This window comes from Vidua macroura, chromosome 20, assembly GCF_024509145.1.
Source record: "Vidua macroura isolate BioBank_ID:100142 chromosome 20, ASM2450914v1, whole genome shotgun sequence".
NCBI classification, from domain to species: Eukaryota; Metazoa; Chordata; class Aves; order Passeriformes; family Viduidae; genus Vidua; species Vidua macroura.
In genome coordinates this window covers 3,737,798-3,756,761 of record NC_071590.1, presented here as the reverse complement: position 1 = coordinate 3,756,761, position 18,964 = coordinate 3,737,798, and the positions used below count along the sequence as shown (strand labels likewise).

At 45.3% G+C, this 18,964-nt stretch overlaps 1 protein-coding gene across 1 annotated transcript in view; it reads right to left on the bottom strand.

The window, feature by feature from the left end:
• The window catches only part of MYBBP1A (MYB binding protein 1a), a 56,993-nt gene extending 39,497 nt beyond the window's left edge, over window positions 1-17,496 (bottom strand). The window contains exons 1-20 of the mRNA XM_053995874.1: window positions 17,153-17,496; window positions 16,876-16,971; window positions 15,930-16,013; window positions 15,463-15,537; window positions 14,936-15,043; window positions 13,903-14,093; window positions 13,448-13,615; window positions 13,145-13,262; window positions 10,370-10,659; window positions 9,614-9,721; window positions 8,902-9,027; window positions 7,962-8,165; window positions 7,225-7,333; window positions 6,738-6,828; window positions 5,528-5,679; window positions 4,724-4,813; window positions 3,967-4,092; window positions 3,109-3,273; window positions 1,908-2,065; window positions 923-1,057 (exon numbers count right to left, since the gene is read on the bottom strand). Coding sequence (XP_053851849.1) covers window positions 923-1,057; window positions 1,908-2,065; window positions 3,109-3,273; window positions 3,967-4,092; window positions 4,724-4,813; window positions 5,528-5,679; window positions 6,738-6,828; window positions 7,225-7,333; window positions 7,962-8,165; window positions 8,902-9,027; window positions 9,614-9,721; window positions 10,370-10,659; window positions 13,145-13,262; window positions 13,448-13,615; window positions 13,903-14,093; window positions 14,936-15,043; window positions 15,463-15,537; window positions 15,930-16,013; window positions 16,876-16,971; window positions 17,153-17,479 — 2,921 coding nt within the window. The 5' untranslated portion in view covers window positions 17,480-17,496. The remainder of the gene's footprint in view (window positions 1-922; window positions 1,058-1,907; window positions 2,066-3,108; window positions 3,274-3,966; window positions 4,093-4,723; window positions 4,814-5,527; window positions 5,680-6,737; window positions 6,829-7,224; window positions 7,334-7,961; window positions 8,166-8,901; window positions 9,028-9,613; window positions 9,722-10,369; window positions 10,660-13,144; window positions 13,263-13,447; window positions 13,616-13,902; window positions 14,094-14,935; window positions 15,044-15,462; window positions 15,538-15,929; window positions 16,014-16,875; window positions 16,972-17,152) is intronic.
• Between the last annotated feature and the right edge of the window lie 1,468 nt (window positions 17,497-18,964).

The following is an 18,964-nucleotide window of genomic DNA, read 5'->3' as shown; positions in this document are numbered from 1 at the left end:
CAGGATTTCTGAGCCTGCACAGTTCAGCCAGTGCTGCAGCATGGCCTCAGCCTCAGCTGCCATGTGCTGGAGAACTCAGGCTAGAGAATTCTCCACTGGGAGAGCATGCAGAGCTCTGTGCTTGTAGAAAATGCAGTATTTACTGGGCACTGCTCCACTGAGGACTGCCACTGCTGGGAAGCTCTCAGGGAACCACGCAGCATACACAGCCAGCCCCATGTTGCCAGAAGTACCATGGTTCCTGCACAGCCATGGGTGGATGTGCTGCACAGCCAAGAATGTCCAATGGCACTGGGTTGACCACGCAACATGGTACCCACTGCACACACAGCTGAGCTGAAAAATCCCAGATTGAGTATGAAAGCCCTCATGAAACTGGCTGCATGTCACAAGAGAGCCTGCTGGTAAATAACACTCCTATTTACATCACAGAACAGCAAGATCACTTATCTTTCTAACAAATACATATCTGGCTTATCATAATTTTCCTCTGTTCTACAGGAAGGGAGAAAATACTGGCACATACTGTCAGGACTCGATGGCTATTGCTCTCACTGTGCTATCATGGAGACTGCAGTTAAAGAACAATCATCACAGGTTGATTAGGAATTACATTCATCCCCCACTGAAGCACACACACTGTATTACTCCCAGAGGAACCCTCAAGAATGCATTTCCCACCAGTAGCAACAACACTATACCAGACCATTTCTGTATCACAGAAGCTATAAAAGACAATCACCAAAAAAGAGACATATTTGAAAATGCTTCAGACTGCCAGGACTGACTAGTCCTTATGTAAGACACAGATGCTGGTATGAAGCCTTCTGCAAGGCTCTTGCTTCCCAAACCTCTTAACACAAAACATCACACCTGCTCAGATCTCACAGCATCAGTAGGGATGCTCCTTGTGAACACTCACCTGAAATAATAGAGAGCCACTGCAGAGTCGGTGTGCTTGCAGGCTTTCTTGACCAGTCTCTGCACTAAAGCATGCACATCTTCTTGCAGGGAGGCCACTGTCTTGCAGTACTGCTTATTGCGGCACAGCGAGTTCCTGCACAGCATTAAAACAAATCCAAAGCCATTGGCTACAGACAGAGCTCTGGGGAGCAGATGACCAGGAACACTTATCACTTTATCAGGGTGAGTGGGAGCAAAACCAGAACACAGTGAGTGGTAGCAAGCAATGCTAGCTGTGGGCAGCACATGGCTGTAGCAAAAAGGGTGAAGACACTTAACACTCTTCACCTTCAAACACAAATTTAGGCATCAGAGACAACTTTCCTTCAGAGCTCCCACAAAGGGCACTGACTACCTCAAACCTTGTTACTTCACAACTGCTTCTCAACTGGGGTGAGAGAGCAGCACTGAAAATGCTTTAGAGAGTGCTGAGGATGTCAAGAAGTGGCGCACAGAGGACACATGTGACACACTATGCATTATATCCGTCTAGCTGGTATCATCCCTCGCTTCTGGCCCTGAACAGAGAATTTGCTCTCTGCCTGTCTCAGAAATGACTTGCTCAGAGTTTGCTCCAGCCACAGCAGCAGCTCTGTAAGCCTTGGGAGCTGTTCCATGGTCTGACTCAGAGGTCAGAGGCCCACGGAGGTATTCAGTGACATGGCTCCATACCTGCAATACCTCTGTTTGTTCTTGAGGCTTCCACCTGCAAACAGATTTGACACTTCAAGTCCTTTAGCCTAGAAAATCCAGATCCTACTTCCTTTCCTGCAGGTTATGACTAAGCATTGTGTATGTGTGTGGTGTTGGTAATCTAACCTACACAATCTCTAAGCATAGCAATTGCCTTCAACCTTAGAAAGACCAGCTCCTGCTGTTCAACCAATACCACAGCTGTTTATCAAAAGCCATTGTCTATTACCTGGAGGTCTAAGGACACTTACTTGAAGATACTAGCTGTTTTCTGGAGGAAGTCAACCTCCTGCTTGTCAGAGTCTGAACTCATGCACTGTTCAATCAATTGAAGCAGGGGCTCAATGATATCGAACACCAAGGGGTTCTCTGCTTGCTTAATCAGGAACACATCAATCAGATCCAACACCTGCAAACACAGTTATCCAAGTGAGGAGTACAGCAGACAGGGAAACAACATGGATTTACCCAGAGCACCTACCAGTAGGCTGTGGAGCAGCTGGAGGGAGCTGAAGAAAATTATTTACAGCTGAGATCTGTACACATTCTGGTATCATTTCTAATGTTAAGGCATGGTAAACTGAAAATTAAAATTTGAAACTGAAGATTAAGAGTTGTCTGTTGGTTCCAACTCTTATTTCATGCAGTGACACCATTTAGAAAGAACAGTTACAAGAATCAGTGTCACCTGGCCAGACCTGCAGGCAATCTAACCTGGCACAGGTCCCTGTTAGCACCACTGACTGACAGCTCTGCAAGCCCCCCTTGAATTACAGACAGTGCACTAGCATAAAATCAGCCTTTTTATAGAACAGCATCAGAAGGGAAATGCAGTAGAGCCACTGGCTCACTTCTCTATTCAGCCTTGGCTAACTGACTCCCATTTCTGTCTGGGAGCAGCTGGAGCTGTCCCTGGATGCTGGAATGCCCCAGAAGGTCCATGCTGACGCCAGGCGGCCTGACCTCAGCATTACAGTCACAACCAACCAGGGGGTTTAGCAAAATCCCCAATTTTACTGGCAAAAAAAGCTCATGTTGCAAAATGACCTGAAGCATTTTATGCATGTCTCATTAAGAAACACCAAACTTGTCTAATTAAAAAAAAAAACAAAAAAAAAACAAAAAAAAACCCAAAAAACTGACAGGCATCTTTAGGTAGCTGCAGGAAAGGATCTTACCAATTTAAGCATTTCAAATCAGCAAATGAAAACGATGGTGTACTTTTCACAGCACAATCCTGGTTTTCAAATAGGCCTGTGAAGCCCCAGTCACTGACCCCAAGAGTCCTGTGCCAGGTGCTGTACAAAGCCAGAACAATCCAGTCCCAGTTTCCAGGAGCTCATGACAAAGTGAATGCCAAGCTGTTTAGTGTCAGGTAGCTCACAGCATGCACAGGCTTCAAGTGACATGCTACTAAGCCAGAGGTCTTCACACCAAACACTTGTCTCCCACCTTAGCCTTGAAATCCCTCCGCAGGATCTTCTCTTTCCGCATTCTGTCTTTCTCATCTTTCTTCGCCTGGATCCGTTTCTGCTGCTCAGCAAAAAGGGCTGAGATGTTCTTGTCAAGAGCCATCATAGCCTCATCATCCAGCTCTTCATCACTCTTATCTCCGTCCTTTTGTTTTTAGAAAAGAAAACCCAACACATCAACTCATATACTTCAGAAGGACAGTGGGGAGGGAACCAGAGCCAAGACCTGACTCAGGTAGGGATGTAGCTAACCCAGAATAATACTGTAGGAGGAAGATGCTCAGACCCATGAGAAATCTCACTTATATTTCCCATCAGGTAATCTGGCTGCACAGCATTAACATGTAGAGAGGATCAGGAGAGGAAAGAGGCTGAAATTTTGACCTGACTCCCTCTGTGCTGTTCCTCCTTCACTAAAGAGGTTCATATGTTGCTATGCCTGCAACCTTTATTGGGATCATTAAACCAAACTCTATCACTGCTACAGTAAGTCTCCAGAGTGGCCTTCAGGGAGCACTCCTCCACACAGGCCAGCCAACACACGTAACAGTATCTCAGTGCTTTAGTTCTCATCAATCTCATTTATTACAGGCAGGAGCACAAGCTGTGTCAGGCTAGACTGAACAAGCTAAAGTGCTTAAGACATATGAACAATAAATAAAAGGACAAGTGACTTATTCCCACAGCTCACCTAAGACCATGAGCTGTTTCAAGTGCCATACAAAGATGGCTGCAAGGGCCAAGACTGCATGAGTTCAGGCAGGATGAGGGTTACTGGATCATCTCTCACCATCCCAACCTCCTGGTATCTGTATCAAGGTAGGCACTGAAAACATACCAAAGCATTCCCTGCTTGGAGAACTTTCATCAGCTGACTGCGAAAATTATCATCAACTTCTTCACTCTCCTCATCTTCACTGTCAGTGTTGTCTTCATCTGAGGAGTCCCCACTTCCTTCTTCATCCTAAGGAAGGAAAGTTCATCTTCTGAGCCCACCATACAAGCCCAACTCAATTCTCAGAAATAAAACTTCAACCCTCCCCTCCCCAACTGCCTTCCTTCTAGCCCTCAGATCCAAGCACAGATACCTCAGATAATGGGGTACTAGGTCTCCACAAGAGCTAAAAGTGGAATATAATAAAGACTTCTCTGTCACATTAAATAAGTATCAACGAGAAGCTTCCAAGGAACAGCTCCCATCTGACTCTCCTCTCTGCTGATGCCTGTAATGCTTTGTGACTTGAATCTCTACAGTCCTTAAAAACATGAGATCTGGAATCCAGCTGGCTGTGCATCACAGCCACCATTCTGCCTGTGGCTGCAAAAAGGACAAGCCTGTGCTCATTTCAGGATGCAGCTACTTCTTCTCAGAAAGGCATCTATTCAACCAGCCACACTTACAATAGCAGGCCAAGAGACTCAAGCATGCACTTCCAACCAGCCATTTGTGTGTTGAACCTTTAAAATAAATCTTAATAGAATAACAGCCATTTTCCTCCAACAGAGAAATTATGTTACTCTATTAACACAGTTCAGGAGAGCCATTAAATATTGAGGATATGAGGAGTGTTTGTCACTGGCAATGGCACAATTACCGTGTCCTGGGCAGATTTGGTCTTTTTGTTCGATTCTTCCATCACAACAACTGCACCTTCTTCATTTTGCTCTTGGTTAGGGTCAAAAACCTATGAAAAAAAGGGACTCGCATTTTTTCATTGTTTTGTTTTTAATCATTTCTTATGTACAACAGACAGAAATTTCAGCACAGTAAACCAGCTGAATAATGGAATTTTAAGTAAGGGCATTAACTTTCTGCTTGTTAACATGCCAAGCTCTTTCTGTAAATAACAAAAAAGGGGGAGAAAATTGAAGAGGCTGGTGGCATCGCACATCTTGGTTTGTTACAAATGAAGTATTAAGTTCATCACAAAGTAGCTGACAGCCCATGTTTGCAATCCACATATTATTTTCTCAGTAGGCATCACCTTTCTTAGTGGTATGACCAATTCAGATTTTTAGTATCACTTATTTTTAGCACCTCTATGAAAAAAGTACCTTTCTAGAAAAATGGAGTGTTACCATTTATACTCGCATATAAAATCTACCAGTTATATAAACTGACCCAGGAATTTCTTCAGCCTAGAACTATCAAATAATACAGCTTGAAATTAGCAGATCTCAGGCTCCTGTAAAAAAGCAGCCAAACTCCTCCCCCACAAAAACAAAAAATAGCCCCAGCTCTCTCTAAACTACAGTTCAAATTCAGTATCACACATCATCGGACAGTTCCTAAATCAAGTAGACTTTAAATTAAACCCAAAATCGAGATATGCTTGTACATACAGCTGTTAAGGACAAAACAGGCAAACAGTACAAGGCCCTACTAGTGCCTCACTTACATCCAGGATCAGCTGCAAGCCCCTCTTGGTCAGGTTAGGGCATATCCATACAAACACACTCTTGGAAATCCGACGTAAGAGGAGGCTGGGCTGGGCAAGGAGGGAGAGAAGGATTTCCACCATCACCTCAACCCATCCTGGCTCCGAGTTGTCTGCACAGGAACAAACAAACAATGACAGGAAGAGGCACTGGTGTATCAGTAAGAAACTACAGAAAAATTCACCAAGAAATAAAAATTAAAATTGTCTTTCTAGCTGACTCTTAAAAGTACCACTCAGCAACACAACAGACCAGAAGGCTGTGAGGAAGAAACCACAGGGAGAAACATGCTTGAAATGGTCTTCTGACCATTGCAAAGGCTTACCAGGTAACAAAATCTACTATTTATTGAATCATTACTTAGATTAGCAGTTCTGCCAGTCACCTGACAGCTGGTCAGCAAAAGTATATGCATTTTATAGTGTTTCCAGTGAAATCAGAAGTCACAACAGCCCATGAAAAGTGATGGCATTTGAAATTCGTCCTTTAGTCCAAAGGTTTGGGAATCCTGCTCTACAACCAACCCAACCACCAAAGAATTACAGCTTTTATTTTCACAGTGCCCTCAAATTGATTTAAACAGATTTCAGGAGAACAAGACCACAGTTGGAATTGAAATCAAAAGATCACGCCAATTTTTTTCCTGGCCAAGTCCCAGCCTAGAGGGTCCACAGGCCCTAAACAAGGACCAGCCTCCATGTCCAAACATGCTGTGTATACACAGAGGACACATTTAGCTTGCTCAGAACTCAAGCTAAGAAAAAAACATGTTTCATGCCTGCTGGGTGTCCGAGCCCACAGCTTTGCCAGGCAGACACCACCAGCTCACCACCAGGCACTGGCTCGCACAGAACAATGCCTCAAGGAGAATGAACTCCAAGCCTTGGAGTGCTCACCCAAACAAGGGCAGCTGGGGAGCTCAGCTCTCCTTTCCAAGGCACACAGGAACACAATCCATTGACAGTGCAGACAGATAGCTGGAGCAGAAGACTTAGATAAGAGTCTAAGAGTCTTTCACCACGGAAAGAAAATGAAGAAAGGATTCTCCTGGGGGTAAGTGCATCAAGTCAGAGCCAATGCAGAGTGCTTCACTAACGCAGAACTGCCATCTTCTATCTTTGACAGAGCACTAACAATCCCACTCCCTTTCTTTTTGTAGGAAGAACTCACCAGTCTTCTTCTTCTTCTTGGCTTCTTTGCTGAACGCCCTCTCTGTGCAGTTCAGAAGGTCGCTCAGAACATCCACTGTTTCAGACTGATTCTGTTTGATCACAAGCAGACAGGAAACAGGCTCAGAACTCCCCACTACCAACAACAACAGAAGGAATATGCTCCAAATCTAAGGATTACTCTAAACAGGTACAAATATTACAACCAACTACTACAACTCTTTTGCAGGAAAAAACCCTCAAGTTTTTGCTGCTCAAGTCAGCAGCAAATCAAGGGCAGAATTAATGGTCAGGCCAAGCTTTGCCCACTACATGTCTACAGACAGTGTAAGAATCACAGTTTATTCGCTGCCAGTTGCCCATTTTCAGAAGCCAGAGCTTCTGAAAGGCTGGATCTCTGAACAAAGAAACTCCCCATCTTGGTGTTCAGAAAGCCCAGCTTTTATATTATTTATATTTATATTTTATACTACAGAAATATTCATCACCTTGAAAAGATGAATGGCTATTGAAAGCAGAAGTTGTTGGAAAGCACCAACTTTGGCACTGTCTGATTTGTTTTCCTTCTTCTGCAGATTCTTCACAGACTGAAGTGTTCTGAAGAAAGAAACTTCTCTGAGTTTTTCACAATTAAAACAGCAAATAATCTCATATGATCAGACTAAAAACGTGCCCAAAACTACAGTAGTGTTTTGTGTACTTAACATTTCATCTATTGGCATTGGATACTCTTTTAGTATACAATCCTAACCCAATAATAGTATCTGACTGAATGTGAGTCTGTTGTGCACAGACTACATTCCTAATACCACAGCCAAGGCTAGGCTGGGGAATCAAACTCAAAAAAGAATCATTGAGAAGTTTGTACAGGCATTATTAAGAGAAAAGATGAGCAGACTGTTACAATCATGTTTGGGAGAAGGACAATGAACAAAAATAGAAAAGGACTTGGCTTTCACATAGTTAACACATAGAAGGAAGAGGAAGAAAGGAATGGGGTGAAAAGAAACAGAAAGACTCTCTGAAACCCAGCCATGCGTGCAGGATACTCAAAGGCAAGAAAAAGAACTGCCACTGCCTGTGAAATGGCTGTGCTACAGCAACCAGAACACCACGAGGCAAAGAGAACACAACAACTCTTACTGTCCTAAAGAGAAACAAAGACCAGGGCTTTCCCACCTTTCTCACTTCACCAACCCAGCACCCAGTTTCCCAAGCATCTCACCTCTCCCAGATATCCTTCTGCTCCTTGGTAAAAGGTTTCACAGCTTTGACATGCTCACTGGAGAGCAGCTTGTTGGCATACTCAACGAGGAGAAAGATCCACAGTTTCCCATCTGCAGTCACACCATGGACATGCTTCTCTCTCAAGGCTGCAGCCTTTGCTGTATCCCCCAAAACAGGCAGGGTGTTTAATGTCTGAAGTAACCTGCAAGAAAGACAGCCATCCTGTTACTGTCAGAGGAACCAAATGGCCTGCTCCTACTTACCAAAATAGTACCCACCAGCAAAACACTCTCATCCCAGAGCTCTGGTCACTCACTGCAGCCCAGACTGACAGTGCCCAACTTTCAACCCACACGTGTAGCCAAGATAGTAGTCTAGAGCTCATTATCTTGGTGGCCCCAAGCTATCTGGTGCTCTCAAGGACACTTAATCTCAGTTGCTTCTCACTCTGCATCCCACCATGTCCTCTACTTTTCTTCTACTGAGGTTTGGCAATCATCAAAAAACATCTACTACCAACTCTATCTTCCTTAGTACAGGGAGGGCTGTGGAGTCACCAGCACCTTGCACACAGAGTGCCAGAAAGCCAATAGCCACCAGAACAACCCCAGTACCTCCCTCTTGGGTCCTTCCCCTTCCAGCTTGCAATAGAGGCAATGAAAATACTATGGGAAAAACCAGTATAAGCTCAACTCCACACCTGCCATATCATCTCACATATACTCATCATCTCATATAAACTCATTTGTCGTGGACAAAACATGATCTTTGAAAAAATCCATCTCCATAAAAAAAGCCATTTCCTTGTGCTGGAGTCAAAGAAATGCTCCAATAGCAGCCTACTATTCCAAACTTCTTGACCCACCATTCACAAGCTGATCTTATCCTCAGGAAAAAAGCAAAATTTCCAAGCTTAAAGCATGCAATCAAATCCTTACCCAAAGAAGTAGTTTTCTGTCTCCGTATGATCCCGTTCATTTAGGGGCTCTGATGGAAGGACACTAGCCTCAGCTATCTGGGAATTCTTCTTCTTAGCAACAAAGAAAGCATGGAAGAAGCAAAACCTACAATAGACAGAAATAGGAACAAAATGAAAACCCAGATTTGTCATAAAAAAGCAAAATCAACCCATGCATGCAAACCAAACAGCTCCACATTCAAGGCAATCCCAAGCACTGAAAAAAGCACTATTTACAATGAGACTCTTTTCTCGAGATACACAGGGTAAAGAAGAGAAAAGGATGCTCAGGACTTCACAAAAGTGAAGCACCAACACTTAAGGCCACAAAACACAATACTAAGACCGTCAGATGTGGGTGATACTCTCCAAGACACTTTAAGCAACAGAAAAATACTTATTAAGACATAATGTTAAAAATAGTATCTTCAAGCAGTTTAGGCAAGCAGAAATGGAAAAATTATTAAAAATAAATGGGACTGATGTGATTTTAAATGCCAACTACTTATGACACAGGTTAGTTCGATCATGCAGAAAGTATTTTGAAAACAAAATCTAGTCTTCTAAATGATTTATTATGGAGCATTTCCACTACTGGATTTGCCTAGTGTCATGGGTACAGCTTATCTGGAATACTGCTGTTGAGCTACACAGAATTATCCCAAGCACATGTGTCTTTACATCAGTCTCACCTGGCAATGTCCATCACAAGGCTCTCTTCTTTTCTTGTGGCACTTTCAGTGATGTTAACCAGTCGGTGGATGATCCATCTTCTCAATCGAGCAATCTTCTGCTGTGCTCTTTGATAAGAAGGTGGGCACAATCAGCAGTTTGAACACTAACCCAACATAAATACACACTGCACAATCCACTGCATCAAGAGGTGACTTTCAGATATTTAGAGGCTTTACACTAAAACCAGCAAAGTTATGTAGTAACAAAGCAACAGGTACAAAAAAAGATATATAATCTTCTCAAGTTTGCTTTTTACTATGCAAAAGGCGATCTATTTACCCCAGAGAGAGTCTGCAGATGAGCAAAAACCACTTCAAGAAGTGCAGCAGTCAGTAGAGTGAGGTTTACAGGTGCCAGGTAACACACAACCTAGCCTGAATGCCAGCATGGCTAACACACAGATAAAAGAGAGGTACAATTCCTACAAAGACCTGAGGAGCTGTAGTGAAAGAGGAAACCACCAGACATATTCTCCAAAGCAATTGTCAGGACTAGAAAAAGAAGAGAAAAGGCTCTTTTGGTGATCCAGTCTGCTTTGGGGGGGCTGACTGGTTCTCAATATGGTTGCAGAATTTGCAGAATTGAATTTTACCCCAGTGAAAGAGTAAGATGCTGGGGCTAAACATTCTGAAACAGAGGAAATAAACAATAGTCCACTCATGGCGAGGGAAGCAGCAAATGTTGAGAGGAAGGTGCAATACCCATGTACTCACGTGTCTGCGTTTTGCCGGTTCTGTTTTTGCCGGTTACTTGAGAAGTCTAAACAACAGTCCAAGTCTGGCCTGAGGAACATGTCTTTGAGCCAGGAGATGTATTTTTGCAAGGCCACTGCCTGCAGGTGTCTGACTACCCTGGAAGCACTCAGCAACACTGGCCTCCCTTGATTGGTAAGGGTAGAGAAGCCCATCATCACAGCCAGTTGCCTCTCTGGGTCATCGCAGCCACTCAGAAATGTATCTATATATCCCTCCATTTCTGCAGCAAACTTAAATCCCTGGGGAGACTGAAAAACATAGTCAAAGAAGCAGGTCAGGAACTTCACACTCAGACTGAATGGCTCTGTAAATAAGAATCATAGAACCAGAGAATGGCCTGGGTTGGAAGGGACCTCAAAGCTCATCTCAATCCCAACCCCTTGCCATGGGCCTGAAGGGACAACTTCCACTAGATCAGATTGCTCCAAGCCCCATCCAACCTGGCCTTGAACACTTGCAGTGTAAATCACATGTAAGAATTTGGCTGCAGTAAGTAAATTAAAGTCACGAGCCTGAATATTTGTTCTAAGACTTACAGTCAGTCATCAACTTCACCTCTTGTAGTCCTGTCACAGAGGCAGCCTCTGTAAGCAACCACAGAATGCTGCCATGTACCAACATCAACCCTGTAATGCGCGCCTTGCAGAACAGTGAGGGTTCAGCAGGATTGATCACACGCTGCCCAGTGCAAGTGAGTTCCCAGGCTGATCAACTCTTTATTTTGGGTGAAAGTTCCAAGATGTTTCTCATATCATCTGCCTTAGAGTTTCCCTAGTTTTGGCAATTCCCCACCATCAATTCCAGTCTCATGTAGCAGCCCTGGAGCTCGCTGACCCATAGGGCTTAGAATAAATGCCACCTACTCTCCCTGGTGTCTCAGAAGCATTGAGGCATTCTGAAAGGAGGGGGAGTTGATATGTTTAAGCTAAAACTCATATCCTGAGGTGTGGCTGTTTTGTGACAAGCCTTATCTTCAGTCCTGTCACTGGTCCAAAAGGCATACAGGTGGCAGGCTGCTGGCCTTGGACACTGTCCAGCAGCATAGAGACCACCAGGACATGTCCCATTCCACCATGCAGCCCATTCCCTTACAGTTTTTAACAGCCCACAATGTTTAATCCCATTCAACTTGTTCCAGAAAAAAATAAATGCTTAACTGGAGAAATCTTGAAGAGGTGGTCTCATTCCAAAAGTCCAACACTTTTTTTAAATTAATAAAACAACTCCTGTGGTCTACTGTCACATTCAATACAGTGACCTGGCAGGAGCAGAAAGAGTAACAAAAGTCTAGGGAATACTGTTCTTTTAAATAAAGGGGCTATAAACTTGTAATTAACTACAAATCCATCCAATTATATCATAAATACCCCCAAAAGAAATCTCATAGAAAACACAACTGAGCAAGTTCCTGCTTCCACTGTTGGAGAACTCAGTACTTGTGCATCAATATGAAAACTGGGAGAAAAACTCCAGAAAAGACACTGTAAACAGGCTAACAGCTGACAACAGGGAGTTCATCAATCACCTCTCAAGTGAATCAGGTTTATTTACTCCCTTGTTGATTAAAAAAGTGGAATTAGGAAGATAACTACCAGTAAATATCAGACTCCAGCTTTGTCTAGCTCCATCTCTAATAATCACCAGAATCCCATAAGGAACTACAAGGTAATAGCATTTACTTCTTGAAACAAACAACATATGCCAAGAAACAAAACAAACCCCAAAACGAGAATCAAATTCAAACAAAGATCTTTTCATCATTACTCTCTCATCATCAACAATATTAGGAGCTTCTTCCATTTAGTCTCATTGTCTTCAGGGGACTTGTACATTTCAACAGGAACCAAATAAAAAAAAATTGAAGCACATGGAAGATTACAGCCTGATTTACTGTGCAACAAGCACAAATAGTAAGAAATAGGAAAATTACTAAGCCACTGGGTAAATCCTAGAGAAAGCTGGTCCATTTAGGGAGGCACCATGGTATGCAGTATTTGCAGAGCAAACCCACACACCTATGGCTGCTCTGATAACAGAACAAAATGATCACACAGACCCATCTCTCCCAAGATACAACAACTATTTCTGGGCACACATAGGAAGTTTGGGATTGTGTTACTACAAAAAGCCAAGCTAAAAGCTGGTTCTATCAGTATTCCCCTTTTACTTTTCCTGTGTTTATTGCAGGCTTGTGTTGTTTGCTGGCTTCGCAGTAGAGAAAGAGGAGCTCAAAAATCCAATTCCAAATAAATATTGTGCTTAAACCTCAGATGTGCTTATTGAAACAAGCACTAACAAACAAAAGCACGAGTTGTCCCTTTTTGTCTTTGCCTTCCAATGTTCATGCGACACCCAGCACAATGATAAACAAAAAGGAGCTTCTGGACACACAAAAGTAAAGGGACTGTTAAAGGACAACACATGATACTGTCAATTTGCTGAGGGCTGCCCTTCCTCTGCTTCCCCCATCATTAGAGCTTTCCTGCTAGCAGCAATGAAAGCAGGTGAGACAGTGCTGAACAGCTTCCATACCCTTAAAATAAGCAATGACAATCAAACATAGGCTACACTCAGTCCATTGCAACCAGCGGCCATACAACAACTTTGCTTTTAGTTAGAGTTCAAGGTCTAAAATTACATCAACTTTTTTTATACAAGATGATTTGAAACTAGAAGTGGGGCAGAGACTTCCTTGTGCTCAAGACATGGCCTTTAGCTTGTTCAAAGACCTACCTGAGTCGCTACCACGTGTTCTCCATAGTGCAGCATCACCTTCCCTTTGAGAACCGCCTGCAGCTGCTCCATGGACAGCAAGGGGAGAGCACTGCCCAGCAATCGGTAGCACATGTAACTGAGTGGGAACAAAGAACATTCCCTCAGACTAAAGCACAGCAGTAAATCCACACACAGGGCCAAGACAGAGAGGAAGTGCTGGGGCAGGGTACAGGAGCATGCAGGGAGATGAAGTCAAAACCTCTGGGTCAAGAAACAGATGGATAACATGGGAAACCACAAACAGTGTATGCTAAAACAAACCTCACAGGTCCTGACTTCTCCTTCAATAGCCCATTCTCCACAACTTCATTCCAGAAGAGTTCAAAGGCACCTTCCTTCAGTGCAACTTGTAGCAAATCAAAGACTACACTGGGCAATTTCTTGTCTTCCTTCTCAGACTTGGCAGCACTTTTCAGAAGCTCTACAAGTCTAGAAGAAGAAATAAAATAATGTGAGAGATCTGACCTGAAAGGGAATTGCTGAAGGCCAAATTCATCCTCCTGAAAGACAGAACACTTCCTGAGAACTGCAGGCTGTGCCCCCTGGGAGAAATGACACAACTATAACTTGGGAACCTGCATAACAATTAACACCTAACCCTTAGCAACACCAGCAGTGGCAAATGCAAGCAGGAATCAGAATCACAGCCACATTTCTCTCACTGCTAGCCAAGTGGAAAATAATGTTCATTTAAACCTCCTTATTTAAAAACTTACCTGGAAATATTTTCCTTATTTACAACAGTAGGTGAGCCAAACAGCTTCTTCAGCTTTTTAGGTTTCAGAACACCAGGGAATTTCTGCATACCCACAAGCAAAAGGTGCAGGTTCTCTGGAGATGTGAAGGCTGAAGAGAGGTCACCTTGCAAGATGTCAAACAGGACCTCCTCAAACACAGCTTCAGGTACCTAGACAGGAATGAGGGTGAGAGCATGTAAGAAATATATGAGGGCATTTTACTAACTTGCAGTGAAGTAAGCACATTAAAGTATCTGCATTGGAGGACATTTTACTAAAAGCTTGCAGTGCTCTGGAAACTCTAGAAATAGTCTTCATGGTGACACAACGAAAAATAAATAATGGATGTGTTCATGACTGCCAGACAGTCCCAGGTGCTTAACCACGGGGAGTAGGACAGTATGCTGTGATCAGACAGTAATTCTGTCAACTGACTCCAGCTGCAATTGTTCTCTTGCTGTCTGACTGCTCTGCCTGTACAGCCGGGCAACCCAGGGACAAGGAAACTCTCTGTTCTTATTAACACTGCTAGTCTTCATGTCTACAAATAATATCCATAAAAAAAAAAAAAAAGGAAATAAACTCTTTTCTTTTACTACATATGAGCTTTTTACTCCTTTGTCCCTATATCATTTCATTCCCAACAGCCCAAAATTCAACCTTAGGCCCAGGCTTGGTGCATAAAAAAGCTGGTTTGCTGTTCAGAGTTTTCAGCATACGTCTGTCCATAGGAGCACATGGTCTAACATATAATCCAAGGAAGTGAAATGGGAAATAACAGGCTGTGGGATTGTCCACAATGAAGTCAAACTAAGCTAAACCAGAGCACCTTTCCCAGAACACAAGCATCTGCCCACAGCCATTTAGGGACAGCTCCCACAGTTTACACTCACTCTTCCACACCCCCTGTAACTTCCAGCTATTAACAAACTAAAGGAAAATCTGACCCCAAAGCCAAGCCCTTTCTTTCTCCCACCCCACCAAGCTCCAAGCCCGCATGCTGTGCCTGTACCTCAGAGGTGATGTCAATGAGAGTTTTGCGTGGGAGATCTCTGAGGTGTGTTTGGTGATTTGTCAGCTGCTGGAGAAGCTGGATGCTCTCCAGCAGAGCTTTCCGGTCCTACGAAGGAAAGATAAGCCAAAACCAGAGGACATGTATCAGAAATGAATCTGAAGGCTAAGGTAATAATCCACTCTTCAGATGTTTATGCCTACTTGTAATAAGAAAGACAATTGTTTCTTGATTGGTCACTCAGCTTTTTCCAAAATTGTGTTTTCCAGCTGGATATGACAACAGATCCCTTCCTTCCACGAGAGGTAGGAGCCTCCTGTACTATTTGACACAGTTCCTACATTCTACTCAGGAACAGACATTAAAAAGGCACAAAGAGTCCATGGATGACACAATAGAAATGAATTGAACTCGATGCTTCAAGTGCCACTGCATCCATTACCCAGTGACCCAGCCCTTCTCTATCAATCCTCTTTCCACATCAGAAGCCCCAGAAGCAGAATTGGCACACCGGACAGCAGTGTTACCTTCACAAGCCGCCCAGACTGGAATAGAGCCATCACTCCAAAAAAGTTCCCAAAAGCAGCATTTCTCACAAGTTTCTGAAAGGGGAAAAAAAAATTAGGTTAAAATCTACTTTCCTGAGAGGCTGGAGCTCACATGCAGCTACACAACTACACAATCAGTGGAGCAAGATGGCAGGAAAATTCAGTCTTGAACACCCCACCATGGGAAGAGAACATACTGAAAAGCAACCTGCTACACAATGTTTAAGAACTGTCCTAGAGTACCTCTTCATCACATTGACAAATCTCACCTAAAACAGGGCCAGATGACAATGTCATCAACTTGTAATTTTTAGAAATATTTGTTATTTCATTGTAGTTACTTGTTTTAACACGAACCCGAGCTACACTATACACCAAGATGTCAAAGAATAGAGAATAATTCATTTAAAGTATCAGCTGGCAAACATTCCCATGAGCTAACTTACTTTTTTCACCTTTTCCAGATTGTGTTTTTCTTTTATCTGTTCCAAAATGCTGCACAGTGGAATTTCCTCAAAAGCCTGCAAAACCTGAGGAGAGAGATGGAATAGCTGTTTGCAGTGCTTCCATTTCATGACATTATCTTAGGTTAAGCTAAAATAGAGCTGAAGAGTTGTTCAGCACAGCAGCAGATGTGCTGCTTTATCAGGCTAGAATAAAGACAACCACACCAGTAAAGATGTATAGAAGTAGGCTGGGAGAGCTGGGCTTGTGCAGCTTGGAGAAGGCTCCAGGGAGGATATTAGAGCTTATCCCAGTGCCTAAAGAGGCTCCAAGAGAGCTGCAGAGGGACTCTGGTGTCCCAGAGGGCCAGGAAAAGGAGGAATGACTTCACATTGACAGAAGGCCAATTAATGTTAGATATTAGAAAGAAAACATTCCCTGTGAGGGCAGTGAGGCTCTGGCACAGGTTGCCCAGTGAAGCTGTGGCTGCCCCATCCCTGGAAATGTTCAAGGCAAGGCTGGATGGGACTTGGAGCAACCTGGTCTAGAGGAAGGGCAGATATCCCACATCAACCAACCAAAACCAAGAGCAAGACAGTTTCAAGAAGTAGTAATACTACTAAACACAGAATAATTGAAAACTTGGTCAAAATTTGTAAATCAAGGATGGTCCTTGAAGCCAGAATGTGTAGTATGAATGTACTGGTATCATTCATAACTATAAGATAACTATAGTTCATAACTATATATATGGGTATCGTTCATAACTTTGTAAGTTTCTAAAGCAGAGTAGCACCATTTAAAACTACGGTTATTGAGAGCCTTCCCTCCCATGTACACACAGGAGCAGCCAGAAGGGAGCCCTCCAGCCTTGCACAGACAGCAAAAGTGACCCCAAGCATGGTGAGAGGCTGCCGACGGTTCTGATCCGCGCTGGGAAACACCGACCTGCGCCAAGGCCAAGCTGAAGCCAGGGCGGGCGGCCTCGCGGGTGGCTCCCAGTCCCTCCACCAGCCGCTTCAGGGTGTACTTGAGTTCATCATCCTGCAAGAGAGACAGAGCTAGGCGGTGTCCGGGCTGCTCCGAGCGCGGCCCGGCCGCCAGACGCCCGCGCCCGGCCCGTGCCCCGTCCGCACTGCCGCGTTCCCGAGCGGGAGCGGAGGGATGCGCCGTGTGATGAGCCACTGCCCGCCCGCACCCACCGCCCCTCCGGCCCCCGCCTCACCTTCTTGCCCTCCCGCAAGTGCCGCAGGAGGCTCTCAGTGGCCGCCAGCCGCACCTCCTGCTCCGGCTTAGCGATGTCCCAGAAGAAGTCGAGGAAGGCGCGGCCCTGCCGCAGCACCCCGCGGGGGTCGGTCACCGCCGCGCCGCCGCCCCGCGGTTCCATCTGCTCCATCCGCTCCATCCCCGCCATGCCGCCACCGCTGCCGCACGTGGGGCCGCCCGCCCGCTCCGCCTCTTCCGGGGCAGCGCGGCCGCCGCGGGACGGGCTCGGCCGCCGAGTGAGCCGCTCTCCTCCGTGCCTCCGGTAGCTCAGTGCCGCTCCCCTCATGGCCGCGCCTCAGCGCCTCCCGGCCCTTCAGCCCCGCTCCCCTCAGCTCTTCTCGGCCCCACTCGTGTCCCCTCAGACCCCGCTCCCCTCATGGCCGCCCTTCCCACCCCGCTCCCTCAACCCCTCATCCCACAAAATCGGACTGCTTTTCCCGGTGTGCCACAAGCCGACCGTGACACACTCAACGGACACATTGAATTTTCAGAGTTTAGTATTTTTTTTTCAGAGATTGGTACTTCAGAGTTGCACGAGCCGCGGTGTTCGGTGCTGTTCCACAAATCCAGCACACCCCACCGGGCTTTTCACACCATTTCTTATACTCAGTGCAGAATTGCTAACTTTCCAAGTACTGCCCGTATATTGGGATTGATTGGTAATTTACAAGTTGCATAACCTCAGCTAACTCGTAGAAGTTCCCCACATGCTGAGGGGAAGGGTCTTCACAGAGTCTTTAGAATTGTAATAAACATAGACCAGCTATGGGATACACGGACCTTGAGTCTTCTGCTAAGTTAGCAAAGTATACACAGACGTACGCCAAAATCCGAATTTACTACATCCTTAATGCTCATTAGTTCCAGAATGTCCTTGAGTAAGGGATGCTGGCTGCTGCCTTCCCCACGGGTTGGGTCTCCTTTTTTGCTGAAAGTATGCAAAGATCTTACATTAAAGAACATTACTACTTAAGATAATCTTGACATATTCCACATTTTGCAACAGCCCCGCTCCCCTCAGCACCTTGGCCCCCAGCCCTACTCCTCCGCAGGACTCCTCGGTCCTCCTCTGCCCCCAGGGCTCCTGGGCTTCCCTCACCCGGTTCGGGTCTCTGGAGGAGGCTGGGATCCAGGATCCAGGCTGGATCCTGTCTCCGCGGGGCTCGACGGCGACGGGGACAGAGGGGCAAAGCCCGCGGGGTGAGCCAGGATCGGCAGCGCAGGATCGGGGACACGAGGTGTGGGCGTAGTTGGTTATCGTATGAGAATCTGTCGTGTGGTGTTATTAGAAAACATTAAATTATGGCCTGGCAAAAGGAGACAAACCAGTTGGTACAAATGGTATTTTTTAAGGAGACTGTGGAACTCCCGGGTACAGCCCGTTGTCATAATTTGCAATAAAATCCAGCACTATCCTCCAGCAGCCCTGTGAACACTGCGTGTTGCTGCCAGACACCCGCGGGAGTGCAGGGAATGACCCGGAGCAGGATCCATTCCTGTGGTCACTGTGGATGACTGTGACACCCGGAGCAGGATCCATTTCCATGAGCTCTGTGATCCCTGCCCGCAGCGACAGCGGGATACTCGGGCAATCAGAGCCGCGGGCTGGCCTTGGATCAGCACTGGAGCGTCCAACGCTCACCGGAGCGTCACCGCAGCGCAGCCCGGGCAGATCCCCGGGGGGATCCCCGACAGACACCGGGCACATCCACGGGCAGATCCCATGCAGATCCTCCGGCAGATTCGGAGCAGATCCCCGGGCGGAGCCGCG